The 27,986-nt window shown below is 40.4% G+C and overlaps 11 protein-coding genes across 11 annotated transcripts; 5 read left to right on the top strand and 6 right to left on the bottom strand.

Moving 5' to 3' along the window:
- Window positions 1-38: 38 nt before the first annotated feature.
- Window positions 39-1,537, bottom strand: SJAG_02249 (CAMK/CAMK1 protein kinase). Its single transcript, XM_002173425.2, has 5 exons — window positions 1,211-1,537; window positions 867-1,162; window positions 648-828; window positions 443-591; window positions 39-393 (listed from the first exon to the last, which is right to left on the bottom strand). The coding sequence occupies exons 1-5, from the start codon at window positions 1,348-1,350 to the stop codon at window positions 302-304; spliced, it is 858 nt and encodes a 285-aa protein (XP_002173461.1). The 5' UTR covers window positions 1,351-1,537; the 3' UTR covers window positions 39-301.
- Window positions 1,202-6,739, top strand: SJAG_02248 (hypothetical protein). Its single transcript, XM_002173424.2, has 2 exons — window positions 1,202-1,351; window positions 1,400-6,739. Exon 2 carries the CDS (start codon window positions 2,401-2,403, stop codon window positions 6,088-6,090), a length of 3,690 nt encoding a protein of 1,229 aa, XP_002173460.1. The 5' UTR covers window positions 1,202-1,351; window positions 1,400-2,400; the 3' UTR covers window positions 6,091-6,739.
- A 1,525-nt stretch (window positions 6,740-8,264) lies between these two features.
- Window positions 8,265-9,682, top strand: SJAG_02247 (coenzyme A diphosphatase). The gene is made up of 2 exons (XM_002173423.2): window positions 8,265-9,052; window positions 9,114-9,682. Exons 1-2 carry the CDS (start codon window positions 8,750-8,752, stop codon window positions 9,591-9,593), a joined length of 783 nt encoding a protein of 260 aa, XP_002173459.1. The 5' UTR covers window positions 8,265-8,749; the 3' UTR covers window positions 9,594-9,682.
- SJAG_02246 (pentrin Pcp1) lies at window positions 9,499-13,667 on the bottom strand. The gene is made up of 3 exons (XM_002173422.2): window positions 12,935-13,667; window positions 12,781-12,891; window positions 9,499-12,739 (listed from the first exon to the last, which is right to left on the bottom strand). Exons 1-3 carry the CDS (start codon window positions 13,394-13,396, stop codon window positions 9,695-9,697), a joined length of 3,618 nt encoding a protein of 1,205 aa, XP_002173458.1. The 5' UTR covers window positions 13,397-13,667; the 3' UTR covers window positions 9,499-9,694.
- On the bottom strand, window positions 13,621-14,967 carry SJAG_02245 (ARP2/3 actin-organizing complex subunit Arc4). Its single transcript, XM_002173421.2, has 4 exons — window positions 14,868-14,967; window positions 14,628-14,830; window positions 14,448-14,571; window positions 13,621-14,253 (listed from the first exon to the last, which is right to left on the bottom strand). Exons 1-4 carry the CDS (start codon window positions 14,868-14,870, stop codon window positions 14,074-14,076), a joined length of 510 nt encoding a protein of 169 aa, XP_002173457.1. The 5' UTR covers window positions 14,871-14,967; the 3' UTR covers window positions 13,621-14,073.
- Window positions 14,968-15,010: 43 nt separating this feature from the next.
- On the top strand, window positions 15,011-16,727 carry SJAG_02244 (ubiquitin carboxy terminal hydrolase Ubp6). Its single transcript, XM_002173420.2, has 2 exons — window positions 15,011-15,355; window positions 15,527-16,727. Exons 1-2 carry the CDS (start codon window positions 15,065-15,067, stop codon window positions 16,625-16,627), a joined length of 1,392 nt encoding a protein of 463 aa, XP_002173456.1. The 5' UTR covers window positions 15,011-15,064; the 3' UTR covers window positions 16,628-16,727.
- A 151-nt stretch (window positions 16,728-16,878) lies between these two features.
- Window positions 16,879-17,474, bottom strand: SJAG_02243 (60S ribosomal protein L24). Its single transcript, XM_002173419.2, has one exon. It carries the CDS (start codon window positions 17,370-17,372, stop codon window positions 16,923-16,925), a length of 450 nt encoding a protein of 149 aa, XP_002173455.1. The 5' UTR covers window positions 17,373-17,474; the 3' UTR covers window positions 16,879-16,922.
- Window positions 17,475-17,849: 375 nt separating this feature from the next.
- SJAG_02242 (helicase sen1) lies at window positions 17,850-23,498 on the bottom strand. The gene is made up of 2 exons (XM_002173418.2): window positions 18,325-23,498; window positions 17,850-18,267 (listed from the first exon to the last, which is right to left on the bottom strand). The coding sequence occupies exons 1-2, from the start codon at window positions 23,275-23,277 to the stop codon at window positions 18,061-18,063; spliced, it is 5,160 nt and encodes a 1,719-aa protein (XP_002173454.1). The 5' UTR covers window positions 23,278-23,498; the 3' UTR covers window positions 17,850-18,060.
- A 144-nt stretch (window positions 23,499-23,642) lies between these two features.
- SJAG_02241 (synaptobrevin) lies at window positions 23,643-24,605 on the top strand. The gene has a single exon (XM_002173417.2). The coding sequence runs from the start codon at window positions 23,714-23,716 to the stop codon at window positions 24,074-24,076; it is 363 nt and encodes a 120-aa protein (XP_002173453.1). The 5' UTR covers window positions 23,643-23,713; the 3' UTR covers window positions 24,077-24,605.
- Window positions 24,606-24,908: 303 nt separating this feature from the next.
- SJAG_02240 (chs five like protein Cfr1) lies at window positions 24,909-27,740 on the top strand. Its single transcript, XM_002173416.2, has one exon. The coding sequence runs from the start codon at window positions 25,045-25,047 to the stop codon at window positions 26,908-26,910; it is 1,866 nt and encodes a 621-aa protein (XP_002173452.2). The 5' UTR covers window positions 24,909-25,044; the 3' UTR covers window positions 26,911-27,740.
- Window positions 25,154-27,514, bottom strand: SJAG_05260 (bouquet formation protein Bqt1). Its single transcript, XM_002173415.2, has 4 exons — window positions 27,161-27,514; window positions 26,612-27,113; window positions 26,492-26,575; window positions 25,154-26,467 (listed from the first exon to the last, which is right to left on the bottom strand). The coding sequence occupies exons 1-2, from the start codon at window positions 27,447-27,449 to the stop codon at window positions 26,995-26,997; spliced, it is 408 nt and encodes a 135-aa protein (XP_002173451.1). The 5' UTR covers window positions 27,450-27,514; the 3' UTR covers window positions 25,154-26,467; window positions 26,492-26,575; window positions 26,612-26,994.
- Window positions 27,741-27,986: the final 246 nt, after the last annotated feature.

Raw genomic sequence — 27,986 nt, 5'->3', positions numbered from 1 at the left:
GTGTTTTTACTTCCTTTCCCGCTAGTCCCTTTTGTTTTGTTGATTTTTTATGAGATACTCTTAAAAATGCGTATTCGTTACTATTATACTATTCATATGAACAAACCCATTAGCAAATTGATTAGATATCTAAAATAAGACGAAATGACATAAGAGAACGGAACAGAACAAGTTTAACCATTCATGGTTAGCAATAAAACACAAGAACCGAACGAATCCAAAAATTAAAAAGAAATGTTTGTTTATGGCAATGAGTAATGGGAGAACTTTGTTTTGATAATCATACTCAATCCATTGCCGATTATTCTTTCAGAAACGGGTGTCGCAAAGCATCTTCTGCGGTAATTCGGTCATTGGGGTTCTGCACTAAACATGACTTTATGAAATTTTTGCCTTGTAACTGTTAGCTTTGACATGATTCAGAGGAATAGTATATACTCACATTCATCACTAATGTTTTGAAATACGTCCGATGGAAAAGTATAATCGCTTTTTAAGACAGCGCGCATCTCAAGAGCAGGAGTTTGACGTTCAAAAGGAGCAAACCCAGCTATGAGCAAGTATGTAATCACGCCGATAGACCATAAATCCCTGTATGCGTTAATAAAAGTCGTTTAAGGATTTCTCATTATAGTGTCTTCACTTACACAGGTTGAGCATGTCCGAGCTGACGAATACATTCAGGTGCCATGTACCCTGGAGTACCACACATAGTATGTAAGACGCCTCGAGACTCTTCGTTTAGAATGTTTGCTAAGCCAAAGTCTGCAATCCACAAATTCGTGTAATCGTCCCGACATTCCAATAACACATTTTCGGGTTTCAGATCTGAAACGGTTAGACTTAAAAAATAAAGAAGTACAAACCCCTGTGAACAATTCCATTTTTATGGATGTAAGCAACGGCGGAAACCAATTGACGGATGATGCATTTGACCACAGCTTCATTGAATTGGCCTTTTGCACAAACACAGTCATACAGCTCACCACCTTCCGCAAGATCCGTTAAGAGAAGGAAGAATTCGTCTGTTTCGTATGCCTTGTAAAGTGTCAATATGTTGGGATGACCGACTGAAACGTCTGTCATAATTCTTATTTCTTGCTGCACATATTTCAAGTTGTCTTGCAATGCATCTTTACGAATCACTTTTACAGCAAAGTTTCTAGATGTAAGTACTTAAAATAATAAAATAATCCATATTCAAGCGTACTTTTTCGTTTTTTTATCGGTAACTTTGCGAACAACAGAATACGAGCCTTTTCCAATTACATCTCCAACGTCGTATCCTTGAAGAACATCGTATACAGACTGGTTTACCTCTAAATCCATCAAGTTTTGTGAACTACTCATGGTACCTTTTGCACTATCGTTTTAATCAGCTAACAGATATATCTTGAAGTCTGACTTGGAACAAGGTGCCTCCTAACAAAAACTTCCAAAAAATGAGATTTAAAGTGCAGAAAAGAAATATCTATTTAATATAAGCTGACAAGCTTTGTGAACCAGACTTTCTGTTTCAATACTGACTGCAAGTTGCATAATGAAGATTTCTATTTGTTGAGGAACGAATTATCAAATAATGAAGACACGAACCAAAGCAGCAACATGAACTCTATTTTCTCCTATCTATAAATAATTTAAGGAGTACTGCCTTTCTGGTTTCACATTGCAAGGATGCCCTACGTTGATCTAGTTGATATAAAAAAAGACGTAATTACTCAAGACAGCAAGAATTGAGGATTTTGCTGACAGAACGTTTGGTTTTATGTTTGTCTTGTCGTTACACAAAACATTGAGCTGTTACTCCTTCCCTGGATTTCTTAGAATGCGGTATTCTGGTGTCTGTTTACTTGTTTACCATATGCTACTAATGATGTTCGTACGGTTTACTCGTCTTTTGTTTACAACTTCGTTTTCTTAAACGTTTGTTTACGTTTATATTAACAGACTATAAATTTCAGAAAGTTCCGCTTTTTATTCTTTCCTCAAGCAATTGCAGAATTCCGAACGGAAGTTTTTCACCAAAGCCTTACTTTTTAAACAACTTAAATCATTCCCATAAGCAATAATCCTTACAAACTCAACAACAAAAGTCATTACTCGGTTCAATTGAGTGAGAACTTCAATTGCTATTTTCTTGGAGCTCTTTGAAAAGTTCTGAAATTAAACTAAAGTCGCATTGTCCCATCCGTTTCCAATTATATTTAAGTATTCACTTATCAAGTAATTGGCCATTATATCCTACTTGTTCATTACTTCAGGCTTTACTATCATTTGTAAAAAAAGTCTCAATTATATACCTCAGCAACACGTAAGCTTTTCTTGCTTTTGTGATTGCTTACGAACTACGTGTTATTCAATCCATTCTCCTTCTCAAGTGAAACGATTTACTGATACAATATGTCAGATATGTCTACTGACAATTTAACCGTGTCTCAACGGATTGCTGCTTTCGAGCTGATGAACGGCAATGCACCTTCAAAATTTGAGCTCAAAGCAAAAAGAGATGTTGACACTGCGTGTCACGGAACAAGACCTTGTCAGTATGGCTCTTCCTCCCAAGGGAGAATTACGAGACGTCGCAGTGCCGAGTCTTCCGAACAAATGAAAAGACTTAAAGCACTTGCTCTTTCTCAGTTCCTTAATAAATCTACGCCAAAAGAAACACTCTTATTCCCCGAACGCGAATTACCCCCTCCAAGAAAAATCAATCATCAAAGACGATCGACTGACTTTCCTGAACGCGAGTTACCTCCTCCAAGACGAACGCTTGATTTTCCTGAACGCGAGTTACCTCCCCCCAGGAAAATTAGCATAAGTCGTTCTTTCGACGAGGGAATGAAAACTCCGGAAAGATTTCCTTACTTACATGCGTCTCTAAACCAATGCATACCATCAACCCCCAAGGCCACAAGCATCGCCTCTTCCTCTGTGGTTAAGCATGCGGAACCTGCCACAAGAGCTGCTGCTATTGCAACTTTGGCAGCCAAGGGTGAAAGAACCGAGCAAACCAGCAATTCTAAATCGAATTTTTATGAGCCCGCCCTTTTCTCCAGTCCAGCATTTATCAAGTTTGCTGCTGGAAAACGGTCTTGTTCTGTTTTAAGTCCAAAGAAAACGGACAAGAGAAGACAAACTGAATTTGATAAACGAAGTGCTGAACGTGAACACACTTGGAGGGTTCAAGAACTTGAACGCCGTAGGGTGTCTCGGAGATCATTAGGGAAAAAAACATTTACTGTTCCAAAAAACGATTATGCAAATCATGGTGCAGATATTATAAATACACCATTGACACAATCAACACAAAAGCTGGCTAATGTGATAAATACTTCTTTATCGAAGAGTAATGAGCTCTTGAAAGATAAAAAGAATCAAAATGCTAATACCGCCGAGATTACTGAAAAGGAAATCGGGAAAAAAAAGCAGAAAAAGTTTAAGCGAGAAAAGAGGTCTTTTACTAAGGCGCTTAAGAAAACTTCAAAATTCCTATCTAACTTAAAGAACAAAACTTCTGAATATTTACAAGGCGGTCGAGTTATCGACTTTGTAACGCCCGAACCCGAGATTATTTATTGGGAGGTCCAGAATGCGCGCGCTAAGAAGAACGCAAATATCCCCGTACAACCGATTCCTGAAGAGTACGACCTTGATTGCAATGCTCCTCATCCCCTCCGAGAAACCAACCTTTCTGATCCCGATTCTTTTCTTCGTTCCTCCTCATCTTTGGTGAATGAAAACATTGGGGGAGGCAACAGATGCCTCAATGATTTTAAAACTGTTGAAGGTGGTGAAAAAACCGAGCTAACTTCTGTTACCAACTCTGCCAACGGCCGCTGCTCAGTAGGTATTTACTCTGACAGTAGTAGCTTTAAAGATCAGTATCACATTTCAGAGGACACAAACCGTGATTTTTCCTTAAGCAATGAAGCTTTATCACATGCAGGAACGTTCGCCATTCAGTACAGCGCAAACGTAAATGACAACGATGCTCCTTCCGCTGTTATCGCTAGAGATGTACAGGATCTTATTCAACCCTATGAGCCAGAAAAGGAATTACGTTTTGATATTGACAGTGAAGTCTTCGATGATGGGCAAATTCAAACAACGAGATCAAATGAACTAAAAAGATCGCTCTCTAAGTTATCAGATGATAAGAAGAAGAAGCTTAAAACTGTGCATTATACAGATGAAGTTTTAGGATGTGATTATCTCGGTCCTCGCCCTAGAATTCCTGTTCCACGCTGTCTTGCGGGATTTCTTGATCTTCCTGACAAAAGTTTTAATGAGTTTTTTGAAATTGTTTCTAACACAACTGTTGAAAATGAACAGCATATGGTAAACTGCATCTGGTCTTTACAAGAACACAATTTCCTGAGTAAAGAAATTACAAACTGGTTGGTTCGTGATGGACAGAAAATGGAAACTATACGCGAGCTATACCTGCAAAACTTTAATTTTACGGACATGGATATACTAGCTGCTTTTAAAGAACTTTCGGGAAAGCTATACCTAAATGGTTCTGTGACATTCGAGTCACGAATCTATGATGCATTTGCCAAGCGCTGGTGCAATATGAACCTCGATATGGGTTTCTTAAGTCCCTCAACTGTTTCCAGTATCATTTACTCTTGTATGATGCTGAACAATAATTATCATATCAATGACAACATTTTCAGACCGAAAATTGAAAAGTCGGAATTTATACAAAAAGCACTACTGGATGCAGCAAAGCAATTACAGGAGATACATGAGGACTGCAAAATTCCGAAGCATCAACAAAGTCTACGCTTCAAATCTTTAAGTAGAATTAACCCAGCACATCGCGAACGGATACGCATAGCTACAAAACTGAGCAAGGCTTATTCAGTCCCAACAATTATCATTGTCTATATTGATTGTATTCTTCGTGATTATTTTGACGCCATTAAGGAAAAGGCTTTACCCATTCCAGCTAAAGTTGCTAGTCTCTTAGATGCTTATGCTCTTACTGGCAAAATGTTTGAGCAAAAGAGGCCAAGTAATATATGTCGCTACCGCAAAAAGGATTGTGCTACTACCGAAACTTTTCAAAAACTCACGAGGCAAAACGATCTTCTTGAAAATGAGGACGTGAGTGATAAAAGTCATTCGTCGATACCTTATCAAGCTAACCCGGTTGTTGAACTTAATCCTGCCTATGGTGAGCTCCCTGCGGCGCCAGAACCCGAGACAATAGATGGTCGTCCGCATTTCCGCAAGTACAACTACGAGGAGTACGTGAAAGCTATAAAAAATGACAAGAAAATACCTTGGTTAAAAGCCGGGGTTCTACAATTTAAGAAGTTTTCATCAAAAAACTGTTCGCTAAGCTCCGGTTCTTGGAAAGAGGCGATGTTTTCTGTTAAAAATGGACGTCTTGACATATATTGTATGTCCAAAATTCATACCGATCGTGATAATGTGCAAACATGGTTTAAGCATGGCTCTATCTACAAAACCATTGAACTGCAAAATACAATAACTGATATGGACGTTCCTAAGCATTTGAAAACTCGCAAATCTTGTCTCCTTACTTTTAATCGCCCTGAAGGTTCATTTTACGTTTTATCTTTACCAACAATTTTGGAGCAAAATGAATGGCGCCATGTACTCAACTTTAATGCCGCCTTGAATACATCTGCTCGGCTTCCCCATGAGCAGCCAATGCACGAATATGGATGGGGATCCTTGTTGAAACATGAATATAGTGCCGAGTCAGAAGGTCAAGTACGTGTTTACACTGACAACTCCATTAAAATTAGCAAATGGAAGGTTCCTAGAGGTTGGGCTCAGCGCGAGAAACCACTCTTTATTGGTCTTAAAATCGATGAGTATGGAAAGCTTCTGTCACGCCTTATGGGCGAAATGAAAGAGTTTCAGGGGATTCCAGCTTTAATTGAAAAAAAACTGCTAAAAAACTCTAAAAATTTTAAAACTGCTTTGGAAAACTGGGATGCCAAAATGGCTTATATGTTTGAACAATACAGAATCTTCAAGGTTTACTACGGAGTTCTTAAAGATGAATTTCATTACAGAAATGAACGTAACCAACTTCTCACTGATATTTAGGTATGTGGTATAATTACGGATTCAAAACTTTCCTTGCCCAAAAAAACTTTAAACTTAGAATGCATGTCTGCACACAACAATGCATCTTACAAAAACCATTGAAAACACGCTAAATGTGAAAAGTGTTTAAATTCCCCGTGAATACTTTTCTATCAAAGTTAAAAAAAAAAAAAAAAAATTACTGAAAAATAAAGACTCTACTTAGGTGTCTCTAAATTCTTATTAAAAAAGTTGAAAAGAGAAAGCTTGATGCAGCAAGTTAATCTCATAAATATTAAGAACAAGATTTAAAAAGGATGAAATGTCAAAAAAGTTTAAGTCCGAACTTGCCTAATCATTTGAATGGAAACCGAGAACATGGGTGTTATAAAAAAAAACGACAAAAAAAAAGGAATAATAAGTTGTGACGCTGTCTAAAGTGTCGGCTCCTGCTTTAAACCAAAGACAAAACGAAGAAAATGTTAAACTTAAAAAAAAAAAAAAAAGATAATTAAAAGAAAGGGTATTTAGCAACTTACTATAGGCTCGAGTTTAAAGCATTTGAAGGAAATTACGAGCTCCCTTCTACAACGTATATTTAAGGATTACTCAAACTGGTTGAAGTTTTGGATAGGTCGCAATAGCAATAGCATGTGGTTTTCTTTGTTAATTTGTTATACGGACGAAGCTATGTATGGCTATTTAAACAATTGGTTTCAAAATTTAATTGTTGTGAGGTAGTCGTTAGATCACTTAAAACTGTTTCAATTAGTACTGGATTTCGTTGAAGTATCTACTCTGGTTGTAAAGTCAAAATTTAATTGATCAATCAATCTGTGTTTGAATGATGATATAGCATTACATATTAACAACTGTTAGTACATCATGTAAAATTCCAGTAAAAGTGAAACTTATTGCAAATTTGAATTTAAATTTGCAAGACGAGACTAAATGGAGACTACAGAATGTTCTAAAGAAACTGTTAAGTACTATGTGAATTTTTCGACTAACAACAATACTAAGTAAATGTTCTAAGTCTTTAATGAATATCCTTTCGCAAGATCATGTCGTGAAATTATGTAAAATAGTTCGGAAATAGAAGCTTTTGTTTGCACTTGGTAATTCAACGTCGAACTATGGTATTGGTATCTATCTTATGTCATTATCAAGGAATAATGCAAACGTTACTATAACATAGACAAATTCGTACTGATATCTCCAACCTTTGAAGGCTTCTTGCTATGCATTGGTCAGGCATTCACAACTAAATTGGTAAAATTGTACGGCGATCATTAAAGTTGTTAACTTAGCACGGGAATAAAAACATTTTAACATTTTTGCAATATCGTTTCATCAATTAAAAACTATTAATTGTAAATCCTTTAAATGCTACTAAAAAAACACATCGGTTGTTCCAATTAACTTTGAGAGTTAGTTATTCTATTCAATACTTTGTTTAGAACGTCGAATGTCGCATATTTTATTAAGGTTTGAATTTAGCGAAAATAGTAAGCAAAAGAAATTGGTAAAGTTCGAGTTTGGTAATATGGTTTGAGTTGTACTAAACTTTTGCTTTTATAATTAAACATGTCACCTTTAGCTACGCAATTGTGGTTTCTAACTTGAATTTTGATCAGCTATCTTCTATCTCTTTACGCTCTTGTAGCATTAACTATGCGACTAAGACGGTTTTTTCAATATCTTTTAGTCCGATAAGACACAAAAAAGAACGATGCTAGTTTGGATATAAGAGCCACGGAGTCTGTGTATTAGTCTTTCATTAAACTTGCTACATAGTTCTTTTTCTTATATAGACTTGCGTATAAATAAATTAGCTGGTTAGTAATGCATTAGAAAATAATTACGGTCTCAGTTACCGGTCTTGCAAACATTAATTGATAATAGCGTCTTTCTTAATCTTAAGGAACAGAAGTTAAAGGAGTTGTTAAATTCCACTTTTCAAATTTAGATAGCGAGTGTATTACTTAGAATCAAATGCTTAAAGGAGCACGGTATTAGGTTTCAATTCTACCATCAATATATTATAGGTTCTCTTAATACAAAACAATTTTATAAATAGACCGTTTAAACAATTAAACTTTCAATAAACATGTTAAAGAAGATTAGTAGCACATGCTGTCAAGTTCATAATAATCTTACTAAACAACTATAGTATAACTCTAACTATTGTTTCCCTTTTTTATCAATTTAATTTATATCTTGTCGCGACCGAACAAACAATATTGAGGGTTGAGTTATTTGAAAAAGGCAAAATGTACATATAACTCGAAAACTCAATATCGCTTTTGGAAGTGAGAATTTGTAAAATTACAAAATTGCTTTGATTTCGTAAATAAAATATATTAAAAAAAAGGTACCCACATCAAGGACATATACGCATTATATAATTATGAAAATACCTCGTTACATACAGGCACAGTCTTGTCTATATCTGTTGCTAAATCTGGATCACTCTGTACTACAGGTTAGTCGTTATCGGCAGAGTAGGTGGCAGGCATAATCACATCGTTGAACAATTACTAAAACCAAAATACGCGGTTTAAGAATTTAATACTTGCTCAAGAAACACATAAGGAAAGGTTTCTTCTCCTCTTTGGATGTTTGAGAATATCGTTAAACGAAAGTACTTTCTAAAGTTCGTTTGCATACTACGACATAAATGAGTTTGATTGCACAATCTGTTATTCCCAGATTTCGTCTCAGTCAAATTCCAAGCTTTCATACTGTCCAGCAATGTGTATTTAAGAGATTTCTTAACACGCAGCTATCCACATTGTCCACAGCTGAAGATACAAACAAAAGTATCAATAACCGTCTTTTTAAATTGGGTCTAGTCGATGAAGATGGTTACTTCTCGCGCGAATCATTGCTTTTTCAAAAAAAGGCACTGTTGAATAGCAGTAATTCAGAGATTTTTAAATTCCCAAAATATTCCCCTTCACGATTTGCATCGGTTCTGTTGGTAAGTGCTCTTGCATTTTGTAAATCCGAAGTACGGTTAACTCACATAACTTTTGTAATAGCCTTTAGTTAATTCGGAGGAAGGCGCCGCTGTCATTGTGACTCTGCGTTCGTCTCGTTTACACACTCATGCTGGTCAAATGTGTTTTCCAGGCGGAAAAGCCGAACAATCTGATGGGTCGTGGTACAATACAGCTCTTAGAGAAACTTACGAAGAGATTGGACTTTTGCCAAACTTCTTCCAACGAATAGGTTCTTTACCCAGTCTACCAACAAAAGATTGGAAAACAAAAATTACTCCTTACATTAGCTTTACGAACCAGTATCTCATGTACAACGTGTCAGAAGAGGTTCAACAGGTATACTGCATACCATTGACTTTTCTACTAAACCCTAAAAACCAACGCAGAGGGCTCTTCAGAAACGAAGTTCCCTTTATTGAATTTCACTTGGAATGTGTTCCTCGAATCTGGGGAATTACTGCTTTTATCTTAAACTCTTACTTCTCTATTTTATGTCCAGACTTACTCATGAAAGTGTGAACGATATATAATTCACGATTAAGAAGAATAACCATTAAGTGTAACACATAATTACAAGTTCATGCTAAAAGTACATATAATAAATACCATCTCGTAACGAATTAATGATCTGCCCGTTTCTGAGCTAGTGCTTGTCTCAATGGTTCCCTGAGTGCATATTGCACAGCCCATTTCCGGGAAAGGAGACGGAGACGTTGAATAAAACAGACCAAAAGAATGACAGAACGTAGTGATATTTGCTTTTTCTCTGTCTCCAGGTCTGGCGAAATGCCGATCTTCTGGAGCATACGAAGATTCACTTTATTACAAGACTCGTAACCTGTTATCTGAGTGAGAATAAACTTTTTCGCAAAAATAAGATCGATTCGAAACATCCGTTCTCGAGATATTTTTGCTTGAAGATATTTCGTGTTTTTCACCAAACTCTGGAGCTCTTCCTTGTGTCGAGCTTCAAGTTCTCGTTTATACTCAGTACGGCAGTCCCTCCATCTTTGTTTAAAGTCAGATAACTTATGTGCCAACGCCCTAAGCCGCTGTTCTTTTGTGTCTAAGGCCCCTTCGAGTCTCTCAATTTTTCCTTGTCTGGAACTTAGGGTAACTTTAAGCTCCTCTATGTTCCGTTGAAGACGAGAAACAGAATGCGCGCGGCTGGTTGTTTCAGAATGCGTTTGTTGCATTCTTTCCTCCAGTGTCCACAAATCCTGCGTACGTTTGTTGAGTTCCTCACGCAAAAGCTGCTTTTGCTTGATGAGCTTATCTGAAAGAGAAGTAATCCTCTCACGTTCTTCGTTAAACACCTTCTCCATCGTTTGTTTTTCCTTTCTTTCACGCTGAAGCTCGGACTTCAGTTGTGTTTGTGTTGCTTGCAAATCCTGAGTTTCACTCTGAAGACTGCGAAGACGAATCTCATTTTCGGAAAGAATAGCCTTCAAGTCAATACGCTCGGCAGTTAGTTTCTCGAAGTCCTTAATTAAGCTTTCGTGTTCCATAGACAACATGCGCAGTTTTTTGTCCGCTGCTTGTAGTTTTGATTCGAGTTCTTCCTTATTTGAGGAAGACAATAGCTTGTTTTGATCCATCGAATTCTGTAAAGGTTGGCTAGACTTTTGAGAAATTCGTTTTTCCAAAGACAGTCTTCGACGTTCCAAATCCTTGCAAATACGCTCCTTGTCTTCCAAATCAAGCTCTAATGTTCTGATTTTGTTTCCCTTGGTTCGTAAGTAACGTTCAATCAGAAGACAAACGATGTCTAGATCCTCTGTTTTTTCACCGCTTTCAACAAGTGCTGCGAGACGTGAGCAAACCTCCTTAGACTTGTTCTTTAGACCGTCTATTTGACGATCCAGAACAGCTATACGATTGGTCAAGCGACCATTTTCAAGCTCTAAGTTCTCTGCATTTGTTCGTTGTTGTGCCAACTCTTTCGATATTTGAGAAATCTTCTCTCGTAATTCATCGACTTGCGTTGACTTCTTGTCTACAGGCAATGCTTCATCTGAAATTTTAGAGAATTTCTGTTTTAGTGTGTTCAAATTGGCATCACGAATGCGTAGTAATCCTTTCAATTCGACCACTTCTGATTCCAGGTCCGTAACCTTAGATTCTAATCGTAACTTTTCTTCACGTTTCTCATCCAATTTTTGTTGCAATTGTTCCTTTAATACCAAGGCATCATCTCGTTGCTTTTCGCTTACCATAAGCTCATCTTCTAAGTCATTAAGCTCCATTTTTGTTTGGTGCAGTTGTTGAGTGAGCGATTGTAAAGCCTCCTTATTACCATTAAATGCGTTCTCATCATCTTTGGCAGACTGAATCTTCAATAATTCCTTCTCTTGTTCAAGGGCTTGTATTTTTCGTTGCGCACTGTGAAGCTCTCGTTGACACTCATCCAAACGTTTCTGGCAGTCCAAAGTGTTCGTACGACTGTCATTAAGATCCTTCTGCAAACTTTCGATAATACGCCGTTGATCTTTTACAAGATTAGTTTCGCCTTTAGAAACGGCCTTTTCAACCTTCTCTTTATCCAAATTCATATTGTTAAGCCTTTGGACAGTGCTTTCAAGATTCAGACGTTGTGTGCGCAACTCTTTCTGCAGAGAGGAGACTTGTTGTTGAGCATCATCTCGTTCGCTAGTTGCTTTTTCTAACTTCTCCTTTAGAGCAGAAGCTTTGTCCACTAGCTCCTGGAGAGCAACTGCCTTTTCTGAAGTTGTCGCTTTCTCTTGAGAAAGTTGTTTGCTTAAAACGTTGATTCTATCATAAAGCTCAAGATTATTGCGTTTACCAACTTCTTCTAATTCAGCCTTCAGTTGTTCATTTGTTTTTTCTGAGTTGGTAAGCTGTACACGCAACAACTCTATTTGGTTATTCATGGTATGAGACATCGACTTTAAAGAGGAGTTCTCATTTTGTAGTTCATCAACTTTGTCTGTTAATTGACGAGACGTCCGTTTATGTGATTCCACTTCTCTCATCAAATTATTAAGTTCATCGTTTAAACTAACATTCGCCTTCTCCATCTCTTGTTTTTGCTGTCGAAGCTCAGATTCCAAATCTTGACAACGAGAATTCACCTCGTCCAATTCATGTTTTGCAGACGAAAGCTCCGATTGTAAAAGCTGTTTCTCTGACTCAGAACACGAAGATGAAAGTTTTCCCTTGGCATCATTTAATTCGGAACGAACATCTTCAAGCTCATGCTCTAACTGAGCGTGCTCATGTTGAAGATCAAGATATTTTCCTTTCCATTCTTCAATCTCTTCATGAAGGTGTGAATCATCTTCCTTAGTCACATCTTGTGTATGATCTTTAAGTGTTTGGATTTCTTCATCCTTTTCGTCCAAAATCCCTTGAGCAACATCAAGTTCTTCTTCAAGTTCATCAATGCGATTTTGCATTTGGTTCATTTCATACTCATGATCTGCTGCTTTTCCGTATGCAGACGTTTCGTGTTTTCGAAGTTGTTCGTTTTCATCCGTTAACCGTTGAATTTCATCCTCCAATTCTTGTTGTCTGTGTATAAAAAATGAGTTATGTGTCACTTCCTGTACTGGTTTAGAGCCTTCCTTCTTCAGTGTGTCTAATTCTTGCTTTTGTTTTTTGTGTTCAATTTGAAGCTTCGTAAATTCGACACGTAATTCAACATTCTAAGTAGGTAAGATAAGGTTCAGAAATAAATTTAAAATACCTCTTTAAGCACGTTCTTTATATTGTCGGGAGCTAGTGTTTGCAGTCGTTGCTCAAGAAAATGAATCTTGAACTTTAAACCCCAGTTGTCCTTTTTCAAGGCATTCATTTCCTATACTCAGTTAGAGAGAAACATTTATATAAGTTAAACGAACCTCTTCTTGTTCTCTTAGAGTTAAAGCATTTCCCGCTGGAGGTTCATCTTCGCAATTTGGCGCAGGAGGAGCAATAATCTCTTGCTCTATTTTAGAATGATTCATTATAGTAGCGTCTCTTGCACCTAAACTTAAAACATCAGAAGTTCTAGAATCATGAACGCCAAAGGTGGATTCATGATTATCAAATGTAAGTCCTTCAGTAGCATTGTGTAAAGATGGTCGGGTCAATGTGCTCGCTGATGCTAACAGAGGAGTAAACTCACGTTTATTATGAGGAGTAGACGCCGTAGGATGCGAGACAGGTGTAGAAGACAACGCGAATTTACTATTGAAATCCTGATGAACATTTGAAGGATTCGGTGCGAAAGATTGCTCCAGCGACGCGAGACTTAGGTTTGAACGTTCAAGAGGATCAATAGTTTCATTATCGTTCCTGAAAGAACGCAATTCCGCCGGCATTATAGCAGATTGTTCACTAAACAAGCCAACTTGAAAGTTTTCACCTCAGAAGGAAACAACACTGTAAATGAAAGTTTACAAGAATGTTCCTATAGTGCAAACCAATTGATAAAATGACAATGTTTGGGAGAATTGGGTATCAGTGCATTAAGGAGAATGGTGAGCTGTTAGCGTAGGTGAAGGCGATGTAATATGCAAAACAGAAAAACATCCAGCCTAAACGTATCCCAGAGATGCTTTCTTGCGTACTACTGATTAAGTTTTAGGGAATTTGTTAGGCTTTACACGGTCAATGACCGGTCACATTTTTGTTCTACAAAACCGGTCAAGTATTATTCATTTACAAATACAAGCGCACACAAAACGACGTACAGAACATAACACTTAACAGCAATAATCCGCAATAGTAAGGACAATCGCCGAGGCTAGGCAATGTCACACAAGTCTAAATCACATACGAGAAAAACCATTAAGTCTACTTGTATCACTTCTCACTAAAAACTTTTCGCTTACCGTTAGACACACTCAACACGTTTACCGAAGCAGCTGAAATTACACTCGTGTTGCAAAAACGATAGGCTTTTTGACTATTATTACAGGTCGTCATCGTATGTTCTCAGACAAATCCCTTCCTTTGAATATCTGTAAAAATATGGAGGGACATTTCATTCATGTTTTCATTGGAAAGTGCTTAAATACGTTTCTGCGATGAGACGAGCACGACCGTTCAAGAAAAGCTTTATTTCGCTAATTTCGGCATCAACATCTTGCATAAACTCAATAATGAAATCAACAAGCTTGTGCTTCAGCATGTCTTGGGTGTGGTAGTTTGTAATAAGGAATGAAATGTCATAACCCTAAACAGTGTTAGAATAACTAAATTAACAGAAACCGTGTGTAAAGCTGGAAGAACATAAAAGGTCGGAAAATGGAGTTCAACGAAACAAATGCTGCAAGGACCGTAGCGGGTTCCTACGGATTTCATGTACGCAAAAATTACACATCCATATAACGGCCTTAAATTGCTCTTTTTCAGGTCCTTTTCACTTACCGGAACAGGCTTTCTACGAAGAATAAAGAAAGACTCAGCTCTTCCCATTAGGAATTGCATAAATTTGTGCACCAAAATATGTTCAATCTCATCAACCTGTTTGATCCGAACGCTGAAACGTGTACTAAAAGCATTGATTAGCAAATACCACGTGAAAAAACCCAGAATTGTTGCACATACCTGTTTATAGAGCTCTCAATAAGACACTGTTCTTGCTCATTTCTCGATATAACCAAAGGTTTTAACAATACTTCACGAGTCTTCGCAACCTCAACCTCGGGAAGGCTCTGACGTTCAATGATTTGCGACGAGAAATGTTCCAAAGCGAGCGCAGCTGTCAGGGAGGCTCTGACAGCACTAAGGTATGGTTTTAATGTATTGGACTGTATGTTAACATCACACACTGCAGAATTCCCTTACCATTTCGGATGCAAACAAGTGTTGGTGGACGGCAGCTCGTATGAACGCGACCCCTCCAGACCAGCCCGAAGACCGTGGATTCGCCGCGGAGAAATTAAGCTCCCGCGGCTATGTTACCCTACGTAAGAACGTATGGCTACAGCAAAGCTAGCAAGAACCAACACCTACCTCGCGCAGTATACGCCGGTAAATCAGTTATGTTTAGTGTAAACGTTCGTTGGCAAGGAAAAATATACAAAGTTGATGTTGATCCAGAAGATACAGGACTCAATTTCAAGCAAAAACTGTATTCTCAAACACGTGTCGCGCCAGACCGTCAAAAAATAATTATTAGAGGAGGACAACTGAAGAATGACACGGTTATGAAAGACTCTGGCTTAAAGCCAAACAGCACGGTAATGATGATGGGTACGATTGGTGATGTCTCGGCAATTCCCGTCCCTGTCCAAATGGACATTCCCGACAATGAGGACATGGAAGATGTAAAGGTATGTTAAAGGAGGAGAAAACGTCCGAAGATACGTTGTTCCTACTTGTGGGACGTGACGTGTGACATACAGGTTACTTTGATGGATACGTGTTGGATAAGTTCAAGAGTTAAACTTAAGCCAAAACACGTTGTCTTATCCCTTGTGAACATTACTAACAATTTTAAACAGTATCCCTCTGGTTTAGTCAACCTCGGAAACACATGTTACATGAATGCAACACTCCAATTACTAAAAGCAATTCCCGAAGTTGAAAGCGTCGCATTAAAAAATACCAATTCCAGCATTTTACTAAGAGAACTTTTGAGTTTGTTTCAAAGCATGAAACCAAACGCATCTATTACTCCATACAAGTTTCTCCAGGTGCTCCGTATGCAGTACCCACAGTTTGGAGAAAAGAACGACCATGGCGGATACGCACAACAAGACGCCGAAGAGTGTTGGTCGTATTTACTCAGTATTCTACGTCAAGCAGGCCCATGGGCAAATAAAAACATGGTCCTGGGAATGCACTCTTCCATGACTTGTGATGAAGACAGCACAGAAAGTGCCACGGAGACTGATGATGAGTTTGTAAACATTTCCTGTCATATTTCGATGCATACGAGCTACATGACTCAAGGTATTTTGGAGGGCTTGACCCAGCAAATTACAAAACGCAGCGAGAAACTTGGTCGAGATGCGAAGTACACAAAGGTTTCACGGATTAGTCGCCTTCCCAAGTATATTGCTGTCAATTTTGTCAGATTTTACTGGAAGCAGTCCATTGGTAAGAAGGCAAAAATCCTTCGCAAAGTCAAATTTCCCTTTGAGCTCGACGCCGTCGAGTTCTGTACTCCAGAACTAGCGCAGAAACTGGTACCCGTTCGCGACCAATTTCGCGAGTTTTCTAAGTTTAAGGACGAATGTGAACGTGCTCACAAGCGTTCCAAGATTGAAGCTACTGAACAAGAAAAAGAACAAGAAGAAGAAGATTTGGCTACACGAGTTGCTGTTTGTCAGTCACTCGTTAGTCCTGACCTTGCAGACGATGAGGGAGCAAGTAAGTGCGGACTTTACGACTTAATTGGTGTGCTGTCTCATGCTGGCGCATCCGCTAATTCTGGTCATTACCAAGCTTGGATTCGAAATCCCGAAAACAAGAAGGAATGGTTCCAATTCAACGACGACAAGATTACTGTCGTGGATCAGGACCGCATTGAGTCCTTAGACGGTGGCGGAGAATCTGACAGCGCTTACATATTGCTCTACCGAACCAAAGAGCTTCAGTAAATGACACGGAACACAAGGGCGCCAAATACTGTTGAATGCCTTCTTCCTTCCACTATAGTGCGAAGGCGGACGCAGAAGACATTGTTTCTGGATCCCCATGTATTAAGTTACGATCAATGAGACAAACCAATTCACACGAACCCGACCAGTACATGTACCATTACGCATAAAACCCGCCAATATCCCTAAACCTCACAACTACACAAAGGACTTTAAACCATACCAACACACACTAACCGCACCCCACCAGCTCAGTTTCACATCCGAGATAGATTGTTTATTGAATCATTACAACCTAACGACGGGCAGCGACCTTAGCGGTCTTGAGGGCTTGACCACGAGCGTTAGAGGCAGCAGCCTTGGCCTTGTTGGCCTTCTTGGCAGCCTCAGAAGTAGCCTTCTTCTCCTTGTGGGCCTTCAAAGCGGCAGTACGAGCGGCAGCACGAACCTCGGGGCGTTGGTTACGCTTCTCCTTGATGACGCTGAGGTCGGCACCGACAACTCCACGTTGGTGCTTGACGGTACGGCGAGTGCGCTTCTTAGCTTGCTCAACCGAAACACCCTTCTTGTGCATGCTACGGTAGAGTTGAGTCCAGGACAAACGACGAGGGTTCTTGCGTTGCAAGAAAAGGCTCTCAGACTTGGAGTTAACAAAGCGGAAGACCTTGTTGTCTCCACGGACGTAGAGACGACCAAAACCAGGGTAAACCTTGGCGCCAGAGAAAGAGCAAACTTCGACCTTCATCGTGTCTTGTTTTTCGTCGGTGTGGAGGAGTGCAAGCGGCTTGAGTCGTGGTGTATGCGCAAAGCAGTGTTCATTCAAAGCAGTCACAACCCTAACCTATACAAAACACTTGGACGAAGCGGAGAATAAATAACATTGCACGTAATTTTTTTAAAGTTAATCCCGTGACATGGAAGCGAATCGGTCGTTAAACTGTTTTTAGAAGTCTAATGCATTACTGTATAATATCTTAGATGTCACTAAATGTTCAATGAAAGGTAATATGCTATAAGAGAATATGTTAAGCTATTGTAATGAGAACAACGCAAACTAATGCAGTGATGCGTTTTCTCAGAAGATGAGTCGTAGACAGGAAAACTGTGTTTTGGGAATTTCTCCTATCGTAGCCGAGCGGATGAACCGTTGAGATGGTCCACCAGGTACAAATGATAAAATGGCTAATTGAATGCCAATACAACCTCAGCCTAGTATTAAGAATATGTTTAAAAGAATGCATTTTTTTTTCTACGGACAGGAATTTAATAGGTGACGGGCGGATGAATGATAGGTAGGAGTGAATTGAGAGCGTCAGCCTTAGTTTAGTAAGATTGCAAATTTGGGTGTGCAAACATATAATGATAGTAGCTAATTCGCTTCTCACAATCACCGGAGAAAGGTGTCCATGCAATAACACTCAAAAAGGCATGCTTTACACTTGCTCAATCTTAATCTTCTTCAAGGCAGGGGCTTCTGAATTCACATCAGTGGAGGTAGAATCTCCATTAGAGTTACTTTCTTGCAGCACAGTACCATTTTTTTTCTCGGTTTCAGCTTCTACTAATTTCCTCTTTCGTTTTTCGAAAGCCGCGTCAACTGTGGCCTCAACCGCTTTTCGTTTGTTTTCAGAAAGAAGGGACTGTATCAAATGGTTAGTATAAAACAAACAGAAAAAAAAAAGAATCCTCGCACATACGTATAGAATTAAACCACGCTCCTTAGCATTGGCCAACAGGCTTCCCCAAAGATCGTCACTAAAAAGCGTTTCCACATTTCCGACGATAAAAAGTGAACTTCTTGCACGCGTAAGGGCAACATTCAGACGACGAAAATCACGCAAGAAACCAATGGAGCCACCGGTTTCGCTACGGACACAGGACAAAATAATGATATCTTTCTCCTGACCTTGAAAACCATCAATAGTGTTCATATCAAATTTGGACGCAAAGGCACGACCATATTTGCGAGAGAATGCTCGACGAAGTTCTTTCAGCTGACTGCGATAAGGTGTGACAATACCAATTTTAGAAGCAAAGTCGACGGTGGGAAAAGAAGAAGTCATCAGGTCGAACAAATCAGTGACAGATTTTGCTTCCTCTGGGTTATAAAGAGAGAATGTCTTCGACTGCTTTTCAGTACCACGAACGTCAAAAACGCGGTACTGACCAAACAAGGGATTTTTGTGCCAGGGTTGCAAGGTTTTAGTAGCAACATTGTCGCCATCAAGCAGCCTAGAATTGTAAAACTGACAACTAGGGAATTGACTAATTTCAGGATGCATACGGTACTGAATACTAAGCAGCTCAAGTTGTTCAGGAAAATTGTTCTGAATTCGAACAAACATAGATTGAGAGTAGTTGAGCTTGACAGCCTTTTTACTCAAGATGGTAGGAGGTAATTGATTGGGATCACCAACGAGCACACAGCGTGCAGCACCATACTTCAATGGAATGATTGTATCCAGCTCCACGGCTTGCGCAGCTTCATCAATAATAACAGTATTGAAGGTGAGGTTTGCACGAGCAACAAGTTCGTGACCACTACCTGACAAAGTAGAGCACACAACATCGCATTCCTTTAACAAGGCTTGTTGAATCTTACGTCGTGTCATGTCAAGATCCCGGTTTCTGGCAATTTTATGGTCTTGAAACTCATCAATTTTCTGCTCTGCAAGATTCTTTTGCTCAAACATTTTGTTTAGCTCGGTGGAAACAGCATCAACGTTTTCGTTAATACTTTTGGCGATATCCAACTGCTTTTGAAGATTCTCAATTGCTTGTAAAGAATCATAGTAAACATCACGCCAGTGAGTCAGCTCCTTCAGAACTGTAAGTTCGGGAAGATCATTACAAACTTCCAGAAGCTGTTTCTCAGTTTGATACTCGATCGAAGTGTCGCGTACGTACATGTTCACACTCTCGGCATTACCAATACGCACAAGTTTAGGTTTATAGGTGCTTCCGTCTTGCAAGGTAAAACCTCGCTTTAAACGCAAAATAACTTCATCGACAGCGGCATTACTAGGAGCACAAAGCAAGATTTTCTGCTTTGTTTTTTCCGAGTCCTGTTTACTATCCGGCCGTGTAATATGATAATTGTTCAAGTCCAGCAACAAAGCGCTCACAATACCTACAATAGTTTTTGTTTTACCGGTACCAGGAGGACCCTGAATAAGTGTGAATCCAACGTTGTCAAGGGAAGCTAAAATTGCATGGGCTTGAGGTTCATTCACACCATATCTCTTTTGCGCGCGTTCGATTTCCGCAGCTGAATGCTTTACTGGTTGCGAACAAGGATGTCCCTTAATAACGTCTTCCACAAGGTTATAATAGGGCAATCCACATGTTGCAGCGTACTGACGCATGTACGTGGAAAGGTTCATCATTCGCTTAAAATAGATGGTGCAATTATTCTGTAAGCGATTCATAAATTTCACGGGCGGACATGTTCTTAAAGTAATAATGGGACCAGACTTATGTCTGTTTAGACGGGTAACCTGAGCGAATACGCACTCATCTTTTGTTAATTCGTTGCAATATTCATCATTGAAAGCAAGAACGACCATCTCAGTATCCGCTAATGGGTATCCCACGAGATCACTTTCCAAAGCACCAACCATAATATCAACAAAATCACTGACAGCAGAACGTTTCAACAAAGTACTTTTGATGCAACGAGTAGAAAGATTCATTTTTTCAGACTGAATTTGACTCCAGCACTCCAAAAAAATCATAGGTTGCATAACTTCTTGGTAATGCTTGACCGAAGAAAACGAGTTGATAACAGGAGAATAACTCTTATGAAACTCTAATTTTGGAGAATGGTGATTCGACGAAGGAGGCCATTTAAGTATCTCTTTGAAGAAATTAGTGATATTAGGAAATAACAAAGCTTTTGTATTCTCGACCTTCTTCTTTGCCATCATACGAGCCTGAGAAGGGTGCATAGACGTGACGGCAGTATTGATGAATTGGATCGGCTTACGCTTAGCTTCCCGAATTTGAGGTGTTTTATTAGCGCGAGCCAAGGAAAAAAGTCCACTTTTTCTGGATTCTTCATCTTCCTCATCATCAGATTCATTGTCTGAAAGAAGATTGGAAGGCGTGTGCATATTAGGCAGATACTTCCGCGTTACATGTCCGGCAGAAACTTGTTTCAGCATGTTTCTACGCTGGACAAGGAAGTCCTGTTTTAATGTCTCAAGCATACCGACACGAGCTTGAGACGTAGTAGTTTTCGGCGCAGCCTTCGGCTTGATAAGAGGTCGAGGAGCAACAGACGGTTTATCGGGGCGCGAAACTTTGCTTGCGTTCATCAACTTCGTCTGTTCTTTCCTTTGCTTAGCTTCCAGAGCCTTTTGTCTCTCAAAGAACTCATTAGCCTGACTGCTTGTTTGCTTCAAAACACCTGCGAGTCGATTACACTGGTCTGCAGAAAGATGAGCCCGCTTCTTCTTTTCAATGAACTCAAGCAAAAATGTTACTGTGCGTTCCTCAAACATATAGTCAAAGTTCGAGAACTTTACGAATAACTTTCCGATTGAGTTGACAATCACTTCTCGCATGTCATGGTCATTAATTTTAAGCCATTTCACCAGTGAAAATAAGGCTTCGGAGCATTCACCAAGAAGAATCAATGCGTCAAAACGGGGAAGGAGGGTGATGAAAAGACCATTGTTCTCAAACAAACCAGTAACAAAATTAAGTGTGAGCTTCATTGTAGCCTTAACACTGTCACGTTGTTGAACTAACGACCATCTAGCAATGTTTGTGAATACAGAATTAAGCAAACTCCAAATTGTTTGCCAAAAGGTTCCCAACGTTAGGGCATCAGTATTTTTTATGATTGAAAGATCCAGACCATTAAGTGAACGAATGAAACCCATGATATAACGCAGAGTGCGGAGTGCCGGACGGTATGTTAAAAGGGATTGCCATTGAAGAACTGACTCAGCGAGTGACTGAACGAGTACATTAATCCGTTTCTCAATAAGCAACTTCATGGTTTCCGCCCTATTCGCAGGACTGCCACAAAGCTTTTGAAACACCTTGAAGGCGGCAACATAAAGCTGTTGTGAGGGTGAAAGAAGCAAACACAAAATGGCATGCATGTTACTGTAATCGGATAAAGCAGTGGTTAACTCCTCAACTGATTTGGTTGACAGTTGTTCGAGATAGGCACAAACGTTATCCTGCAATTTCTGCCAAACATCCGTATAGAAAGTAATTGTTTTTGTTACGGAGTCATGCTCGGATATTTCCACTTCATCAAACAGGCTAATCAAGGGGAACCAGCTAAGCAGATCCTGCTTGTCTGCAACTAAATACTCAGTCCAAAAAGCAGATAGTTGGTATGAAGTGTCAAACGATGCTGTATGGTCATTATTAAGTGTTACGTGCATGAATTCCACATACAAAACATCGTATGAGAGTGACCGCCATTTCAACGAGTTGATGTATGCACTTCGACCAAGATACTTGGCAGACTTTTCACTATCTGTCAGCAAGTCAGCCAACAACAAGTGTAATGGATTAGGAAGAATATTAGCCGAAAAGTAATTGTCATAAAGCGACAGAAACATTTGGTAGCAAACGTATTGGGTCTGCTCTTCAGTCAGCCCTTGTGTTTCAATATACGGAAGAAACTGTGTAAGTATTTCAAGAGGCTCCGTTGCGAAGAATGATGAAAACAGCTGCGCCCAAGATTGTGATGACAGCTCACCATCTCCTTGGAACTCTAAGTCGATACTGGAAACCAGACGGCCAAGAAATTCTAAAACATCATCTGTTGAAACAGATGGCTCCCAGAACGATGGAAAGGGGCAACATAGTAAAGCACAATTTACTCGAGAATCATTTACTGAGTCACAAATAAGCAAGTTCTCTCGAACTTCACTGCCAAACTTTGAAGAACAAAAAGCGGATACATGGGCGGCGGACAAAACGCTAAGCATAGACTGAATTCTGGTCCATGACTCGTCTGAATATGGGACACAAAATACTGTACTGCCAACACTTTCTGTTGTCACTACAGTATCATATATATAGTCAAAATCCACGTCAGTTAATGTGTACGGATCACACCTGCCAACGAAATCGGCAAACCATTGCCGCAACTCGTCATGACGCTCAAGAAACGCGAAGCAAAGCATGCCAAGCAGAAACGTTTTCGAGACCCACAAGTCCTTCAAACGATCAAAAAGGGGAACAGTCCGTTCTATAATTTCAGAATTACTGAATAACACTGGATTCCGTAAAACTTCATATACAGTAGTAGATAAGACGCTGTTTTCCGCCTCTTCCTCTCCATCAAGTTTTTGCAATAAAAGCTGAATACGTTGAACATCCCAATCGTTCCAGCGAGTAGCCAGGGAGTTCACTGAACCACCGGTGAACGTAGAATCTAGTTTATTCAGAGCACTGTCACGTAACTGGTAATATGCGTCGACACAAGCTGTGCAACTTTCCAGGCGCTCTGAAATACCCCGAAACACCCATTCTGTAGCTGGAGTCGGATCATAGGCCATCCACGTAAAGGCCTGTTCCAGCTCCGGGTTTAAAAGACACGCACAAAACCAGTGTTGCGACTCGTTACACGAGGAGAGTTTCGTATACGCTGGTTCAAATGAATCCAACTCTTCAATAGACATCCTCCTTTTTGTCTTTTGTATAATTTTTTTTTACAGATATGTTCCTGTTTGCTTTGGACCCAATTTTAGTTTGATATGTTTTCGTAAATTGAAATTGATAGTACGAATCCCTCTATGAAGTGCAGAAACCCAAGTATGCAGTTAAACCATATATAAACAAACAAATAACAGTTATATTTCGTATAAACAACCTCCTTCCCCAAGAACCACTTGGTACTTGCTCTTGGAAGAAGCTTCACGACCAAAGGTCCCTTCAACGCGAAATGAGCGTAACAGCATTTAGCTTCGGACGTGCGTATTAAATTACACAAATATGTTTTTTAGATATGTATTATGTTTTCTAATGTATTAATTGTGTATATTTTGTTCTTCCTTCTGAGGGTCCCAAAGCCGTCAAGGAGGCTGCATCTCCTAGTCTTTACCAAACACGAAAAAGATGTCCGAACCCTATGATCCCTATATTCCCGCAGCACCATCGAGTTCCTACTCCAATAATGGACAAAAGGCGCCTGCTGTGAACTCGAAAACCGCTGCGATCCAGCAGCAGATCGATGATACCGTCGGTATTATGCGTGAAAACATTTCCAAGGTATCTGAACGCGGAGAACGCCTGGATTCCCTTCAAGACAAGACAGACAACCTTGCTGTGAGTGCTCAGGGCTTCCGCCGTGGTGCAAATCGTGTCCGGAAGCAAATGTGGTGGAAGGACATGCGGATGCGTCTGTGTATCATCATTGGTATTATCATTTTGCTTATTGTTATTATTGTCCCCATTGTAACCAAGGTTCGTGGCAAATAAGCCTAAGAAACCAAATATTCAAAAGCGTGCTGTAATAACGGTCTTACGTGTACGGCTTTCCATCGCGTCACTCGCCTTTTTCATCGCAAAATTGTACCCTCTGTTTCTCGGCTGGTACTCTACAGAAAGCGATACATAAACAAACTTTCATACGGCTACGTGTCGCTTTTGACCTTTTTTTTCAATTGTAAGCACAGTGTCGGTGCTTTTCATTCCAATATTCCATGTATGACTTGCGTTCAAATGGCACGTCGTCCTTTCCAAATAACCCGTCCGCATATTCAGATCCGTAATCAATTGATGCTCCACCCTATGCGTAAGTGCGCGATCATGACCTCTACGTACCAGTTTTTGCACGACTCATTCCTGCTTTGGTTTATATTTTTTATTTCTCTTTTTTTCCTTTTCATATGTCTGCTAGTTACGTGAATGTGCCTTTTAACTGTCCACAAGGAGTCTCGATGAAGAGTCTCGCCGAAGAGCTTCCGTGTATAAAGCTACCGAATGATGGAGCTACATTTAGTAAACAATGGATAGATCCATTTGTTTTGGTGAACAGACGGCAAGGAGGTGGTGGACGACGACGGTCTTTGTAAGTATGAGAGTCAGTGGAGTAGGCGCAGTGTTCGTATCGTAATGTTCTTGTACCCGTTTACGCTCGGGTTCAATGTAAATTTCATTTGCTCCCGCCTTTTGTCCATCTTACTTCTTTTTCTGCCCGCTGTTTACCTTGTTCTCTATCTCTCTCTCTCTCTTTGCGATCGCAATCCCCGCGTCGCGTTTTGCATTTCGCACACCCGTTTCTCATTTCCTCTACCTTACTGTTCGTTACGACTCCTTATCGAAACCTTATTGACCATCCTGACGCTGGATGACTTCGACCAACAACACACACTCATTCCAGTCATTTTCACGTTTTTGCTTGTGGAAACAAGACATAAACCCATTTTTTTGCTCTACAGTACGGAATGATGGAAGAGAATCGATTCATGGTGTCTGTAGCGAAAATTGACGCCGGAATGGCTATTTTGTTGACGCCTTCTTTTCACATCATTGAATTTCCTTCCATTCTTCTTCCAAAAAGCTCAAAAGCAGGATCTATTATTGATATTTCTATTCATCACAATAAGGGAGAAGAGGGTGCTCGGGAGAATGCATTTAATGAAGTTCAAGAAGAGATTTTGCATCTTTACGGAGAGAATACGCCGAAACCGCCCGTTCTGCGAGTCCGCAACGTTACACAAACAAACATCGTTCTCGAGTGGGATGCTCTACGTCTTGGCTCGGCCGATTTGAAGGGACTTGCCCTGTACAAAAATAAGGTCCGGACATGCAAGATTCACGATCCCATGAATACGACATGCATCAAGCTCAGTGGTCTTTCTCTTGACACAGAGTATGTATTTTTCCTCATGTTGAGCACGACAGCCGGCAGTTTTGCGAGTGCTCCGATAAGAGTTCGCACACAAAAGATGATCGATCTCACAGGTATACAAGTATGTGTCGGCAACATTCTTCCTGAGGAGCTGGATGCCTTAAAGCAGTGTGTTGAGCGGATTCACGCCAAGCCTATTCAGACCAGCGTTCGCATCGACACTACGCACTTTATCTGTTCCTCCATTGGCGGTTCTGAATACGAACGCGCCAAACAAAACAACATACCCATTCTTGGTGTTGACTATTTGCTGCGATGCGAGTCGGAGGGCCGTCTAGTAAATGTGTCTGGTTACTACATCGAGAATCGTACTTCTGCTACAGCAACAGCTGCTCCGGCTGCCCAACAAGCTAGACAGCCTGAGCAAAACATGCAGACAGTCCATATCCCTGAGCAATCCGAAACTCATGTTGTTCCTGCAGCACCTGCTGAGGCTCCTGAGACGACGGAAACCCGTACTCCTGAAAATACTGTAGACGTAAGTAGCGAAGTACCTCTTCCTCACCAAGCTTCTTCCGCCGAACCTGTTTCCGGCTCCCAATTTCCTGAAGCCGAGTCTGCAACAGCTGCATCGGCTGCGCCTGAGCCCGAGCGTATTGAGGAACACGCTGAAGAGCACATCATTCGCACGGTTGAGGAAGAAAGTGCATCTACAGTTCCTCCGACCCAGCACAAAATGCAGACAACACCAATTGCAGCTGAAAATATAGTCGAGGAAACTGTCCCTGATGCTCAACTGCCGTCTGAACAGATCACCGAGGAAGCTGTCTCCGACAACACCGAAACAGTCGAAGACGAAACAACTCTTTCTGAAGCGGGAGAACCACAAATTGAGGAGGCCGCATCTCAGGTTCACCCGGAAGATCGGGAGGTCACCGAAGCTGCTAGCACTACTGTGGAAGTGGAAGCCGAGGAGCCTGCCGTTGAGGCCGCTGCTGAGGAACCTGTTGAGGAGCCTGTTGAGGAGCCTGTTGAGGAGCCTGTTGAGGAGCCTGTTGAGGAGCCCGTTGAGGAGCCTGCTGAGGAGCCTGTTGAGGCCGCCGCTGAGGAACCCGTTGAGGAACCTGTTGAGGCCGCCGCTGAGGAACCCGTTGAGGAACCTGTTGAAGAAACCAACGCTGCTGAGGAAATCGTCATTGAGGAACCCACTGCGGAGCTCGCCGTTCCTGATGATGCCGAGCCCGAAGAACCTACAGCTGAAGCTGATGTTTCTGCCGATGCCACTGCGGATGACCCTGCAGTAACAGAGCAGGAACCTCAGTCTGAAGAATTAGACGCCCCTGTCGCTGCTGAAGCTGAAGCGGCTACTGAAGAAACTGAGCAACCCTCTGAAGAACCCTCTGAAAAGCCCGCTGCTGCTGGTGAAACTGATGATTTTGAGAGCGTATCCATCAACTAATGGACGACAAATGCTCTGTCTACGGAACTATTCCATTCATGCAAAGTTGACGAAGTGTTTATGCAACTGATTACTATACAAGCACTAATGATTATTTATGCAGATTCTCCACTTTTCAAGCCGTTTGACCAGTTTCCTTTTCTTTTGTTTGTGCAAGAGCATCGCTTTGTACCCCCGCAGTTGTCGTTCCCAAGGAAGAATGCCTGTTGACGGTGAGTATTCATCCCTGGCTGGTGAACCTGTTACGTACAATACTGAATGGTTTTGTTCGTTTGAGGAATGGGCTCCTCACGTATGAGTACTTCTTTTCCCGCTTCGTTGCTGCTACTTAAGACGGCATATTGCCAAATATTGGGCAGTGTTGCGTACAGCTCTTCTATGCCCTGTAACGCAATCCGAAGGAATCTATGTTTTAAAATCTGGGCGTCTCTGCAGTTTCCGTGGTTGCAAATCGGCGATTCTGTGTATAGAGCTACTTGTGTCAGGTAGTAAATGTCATTCTGCTGGAATGTCAACAGGTGGGATGCTAGGAAATGCATGATTAATGATAGTCGTAAACGACACAACGGCGTTGTATATGAATTGCAAATGACTCTATGGTGCATTATGTCTTATAACTGATTTCTTTGTTGTTAATGTTCTTTGTTATGACAGACCAATTCGAAGCAACAGATTTCCCGTCAAAGCGCTATTCTTTGAAACGCGTAGAGGCTGGTAATAAAACGACAAACTTCGCAATGACAACTGTACTGTAAAAGGCAGGTTTTGTTGTACTGAAATACGAGGAGACTGTAGTTTTTTGTTTTCATAGCTACTTGTCCATAGAGATTACACAAACAAAATTATGAAGACAAAAATAAAGAAGAGCTTTGCTTTAAGACTGCGTACAGGTTTGCTGTTGGTATTGAATTGCTAAGAAGGGCTTTTAAACTGTTTTTATGCCGACGCTACTATACTAAAAATCATCATTAAAAGAAAGAAAAGACTAACGTTCAGTACTCAGCATTGTTTCTAAAAATTTATAAGAGGCCATAAGAGGTCTTTATCGGAAACAGCTTGAGTATTAACTGGTTCTG

Source organism: Schizosaccharomyces japonicus (assembly GCF_000149845.2).
Source record: "Schizosaccharomyces japonicus yFS275 unplaced genomic scaffold supercont5.1, whole genome shotgun sequence".
In the NCBI taxonomy this organism is placed as follows: Eukaryota; Fungi; Ascomycota; class Schizosaccharomycetes; order Schizosaccharomycetales; family Schizosaccharomycetaceae; genus Schizosaccharomyces; species Schizosaccharomyces japonicus.
The sequence above is the reverse complement of the archived record's forward strand: the minus strand, read 5'-3'. Positions and strand labels throughout refer to the sequence as shown.

Excerpts from the sequence above, each read along its gene's own strand:
- SJAG_02249 (XM_002173425.2), bottom strand. The coding sequence starts at position 1,350 with ATGAGTAGTTCACAAAACTTGATGGATTTAGAGGTAAACCAGTCTGTA. Across the intron at positions 592-647 it reads CTCGGACATGCTCAACCTGT|GGATTTATGGTCTATCGGCG; the intron begins GTAAGTGAAGAC and ends TAACGCATACAG. Across the intron at positions 394-442 it reads TCAAAACATTAGTGATGAAT|GCAAAAATTTCATAAAGTCA; the intron begins GTGAGTATATAC and ends AACAGTTACAAG.
- SJAG_02248 (XM_002173424.2), top strand. The coding sequence starts at position 2,401 with ATGTCAGATATGTCTACTGACAATTTAACCGTGTCTCAACGGATTGCT.
- SJAG_02247 (XM_002173423.2), top strand. The coding sequence starts at position 8,750 with ATGAGTTTGATTGCACAATCTGTTATTCCCAGATTTCGTCTCAGTCAA. Across the intron at positions 9,053-9,113 it reads GATTTGCATCGGTTCTGTTG|CCTTTAGTTAATTCGGAGGA; the intron begins GTAAGTGCTCTT and ends CTTTTGTAATAG.
- SJAG_02246 (XM_002173422.2), bottom strand. The coding sequence starts at position 13,396 with ATGCCGGCGGAATTGCGTTCTTTCAGGAACGATAATGAAACTATTGAT. Across the intron at positions 12,892-12,934 it reads CTCTAAGAGAACAAGAAGAG|GAAATGAATGCCTTGAAAAA; the intron begins GTTCGTTTAACT and ends AACTGAGTATAG. Across the intron at positions 12,740-12,780 it reads TAAAGAACGTGCTTAAAGAG|AATGTTGAATTACGTGTCGA; the intron begins GTATTTTAAATT and ends TTACCTACTTAG.
- SJAG_02245 (XM_002173421.2), bottom strand. Across the intron at positions 14,572-14,627 it reads ATTGAGAGCTCTATAAACAG|TACACGTTTCAGCGTTCGGA; the intron begins GTATGTGCAACA and ends CAATGCTTTTAG. Across the intron at positions 14,254-14,447 it reads TTCGTAGAAAGCCTGTTCCG|GGTTATGACATTTCATTCCT; the intron begins GTAAGTGAAAAG and ends AACACTGTTTAG.
- SJAG_02244 (XM_002173420.2), top strand. The coding sequence starts at position 15,065 with ATGTTTAGTGTAAACGTTCGTTGGCAAGGAAAAATATACAAAGTTGAT. Across the intron at positions 15,356-15,526 it reads AGGACATGGAAGATGTAAAG|TATCCCTCTGGTTTAGTCAA; the intron begins GTATGTTAAAGG and ends AATTTTAAACAG.
- SJAG_02243 (XM_002173419.2), bottom strand. The coding sequence starts at position 17,372 with ATGAAGGTCGAAGTTTGCTCTTTCTCTGGCGCCAAGGTTTACCCTGGT.
- SJAG_02242 (XM_002173418.2), bottom strand. The coding sequence starts at position 23,277 with ATGTCTATTGAAGAGTTGGATTCATTTGAACCAGCGTATACGAAACTC. Across the intron at positions 18,268-18,324 it reads AGCGTGGTTTAATTCTATAC|TCCCTTCTTTCTGAAAACAA; the intron begins GTATGTGCGAGG and ends CATTTGATACAG.
- SJAG_02241 (XM_002173417.2), top strand. The coding sequence starts at position 23,714 with ATGTCCGAACCCTATGATCCCTATATTCCCGCAGCACCATCGAGTTCC.
- SJAG_02240 (XM_002173416.2), top strand. The coding sequence starts at position 25,045 with ATGATGGAAGAGAATCGATTCATGGTGTCTGTAGCGAAAATTGACGCC.
- SJAG_05260 (XM_002173415.2), bottom strand. The coding sequence starts at position 27,449 with ATGCATTTCCTAGCATCCCACCTGTTGACATTCCAGCAGAATGACATT. Across the intron at positions 27,114-27,160 it reads GAACAAAACCATTCAGTATT|GCATTCTTCCTTGGGAACGA; the intron begins GTACGTAACAGG and ends CACCGTCAACAG.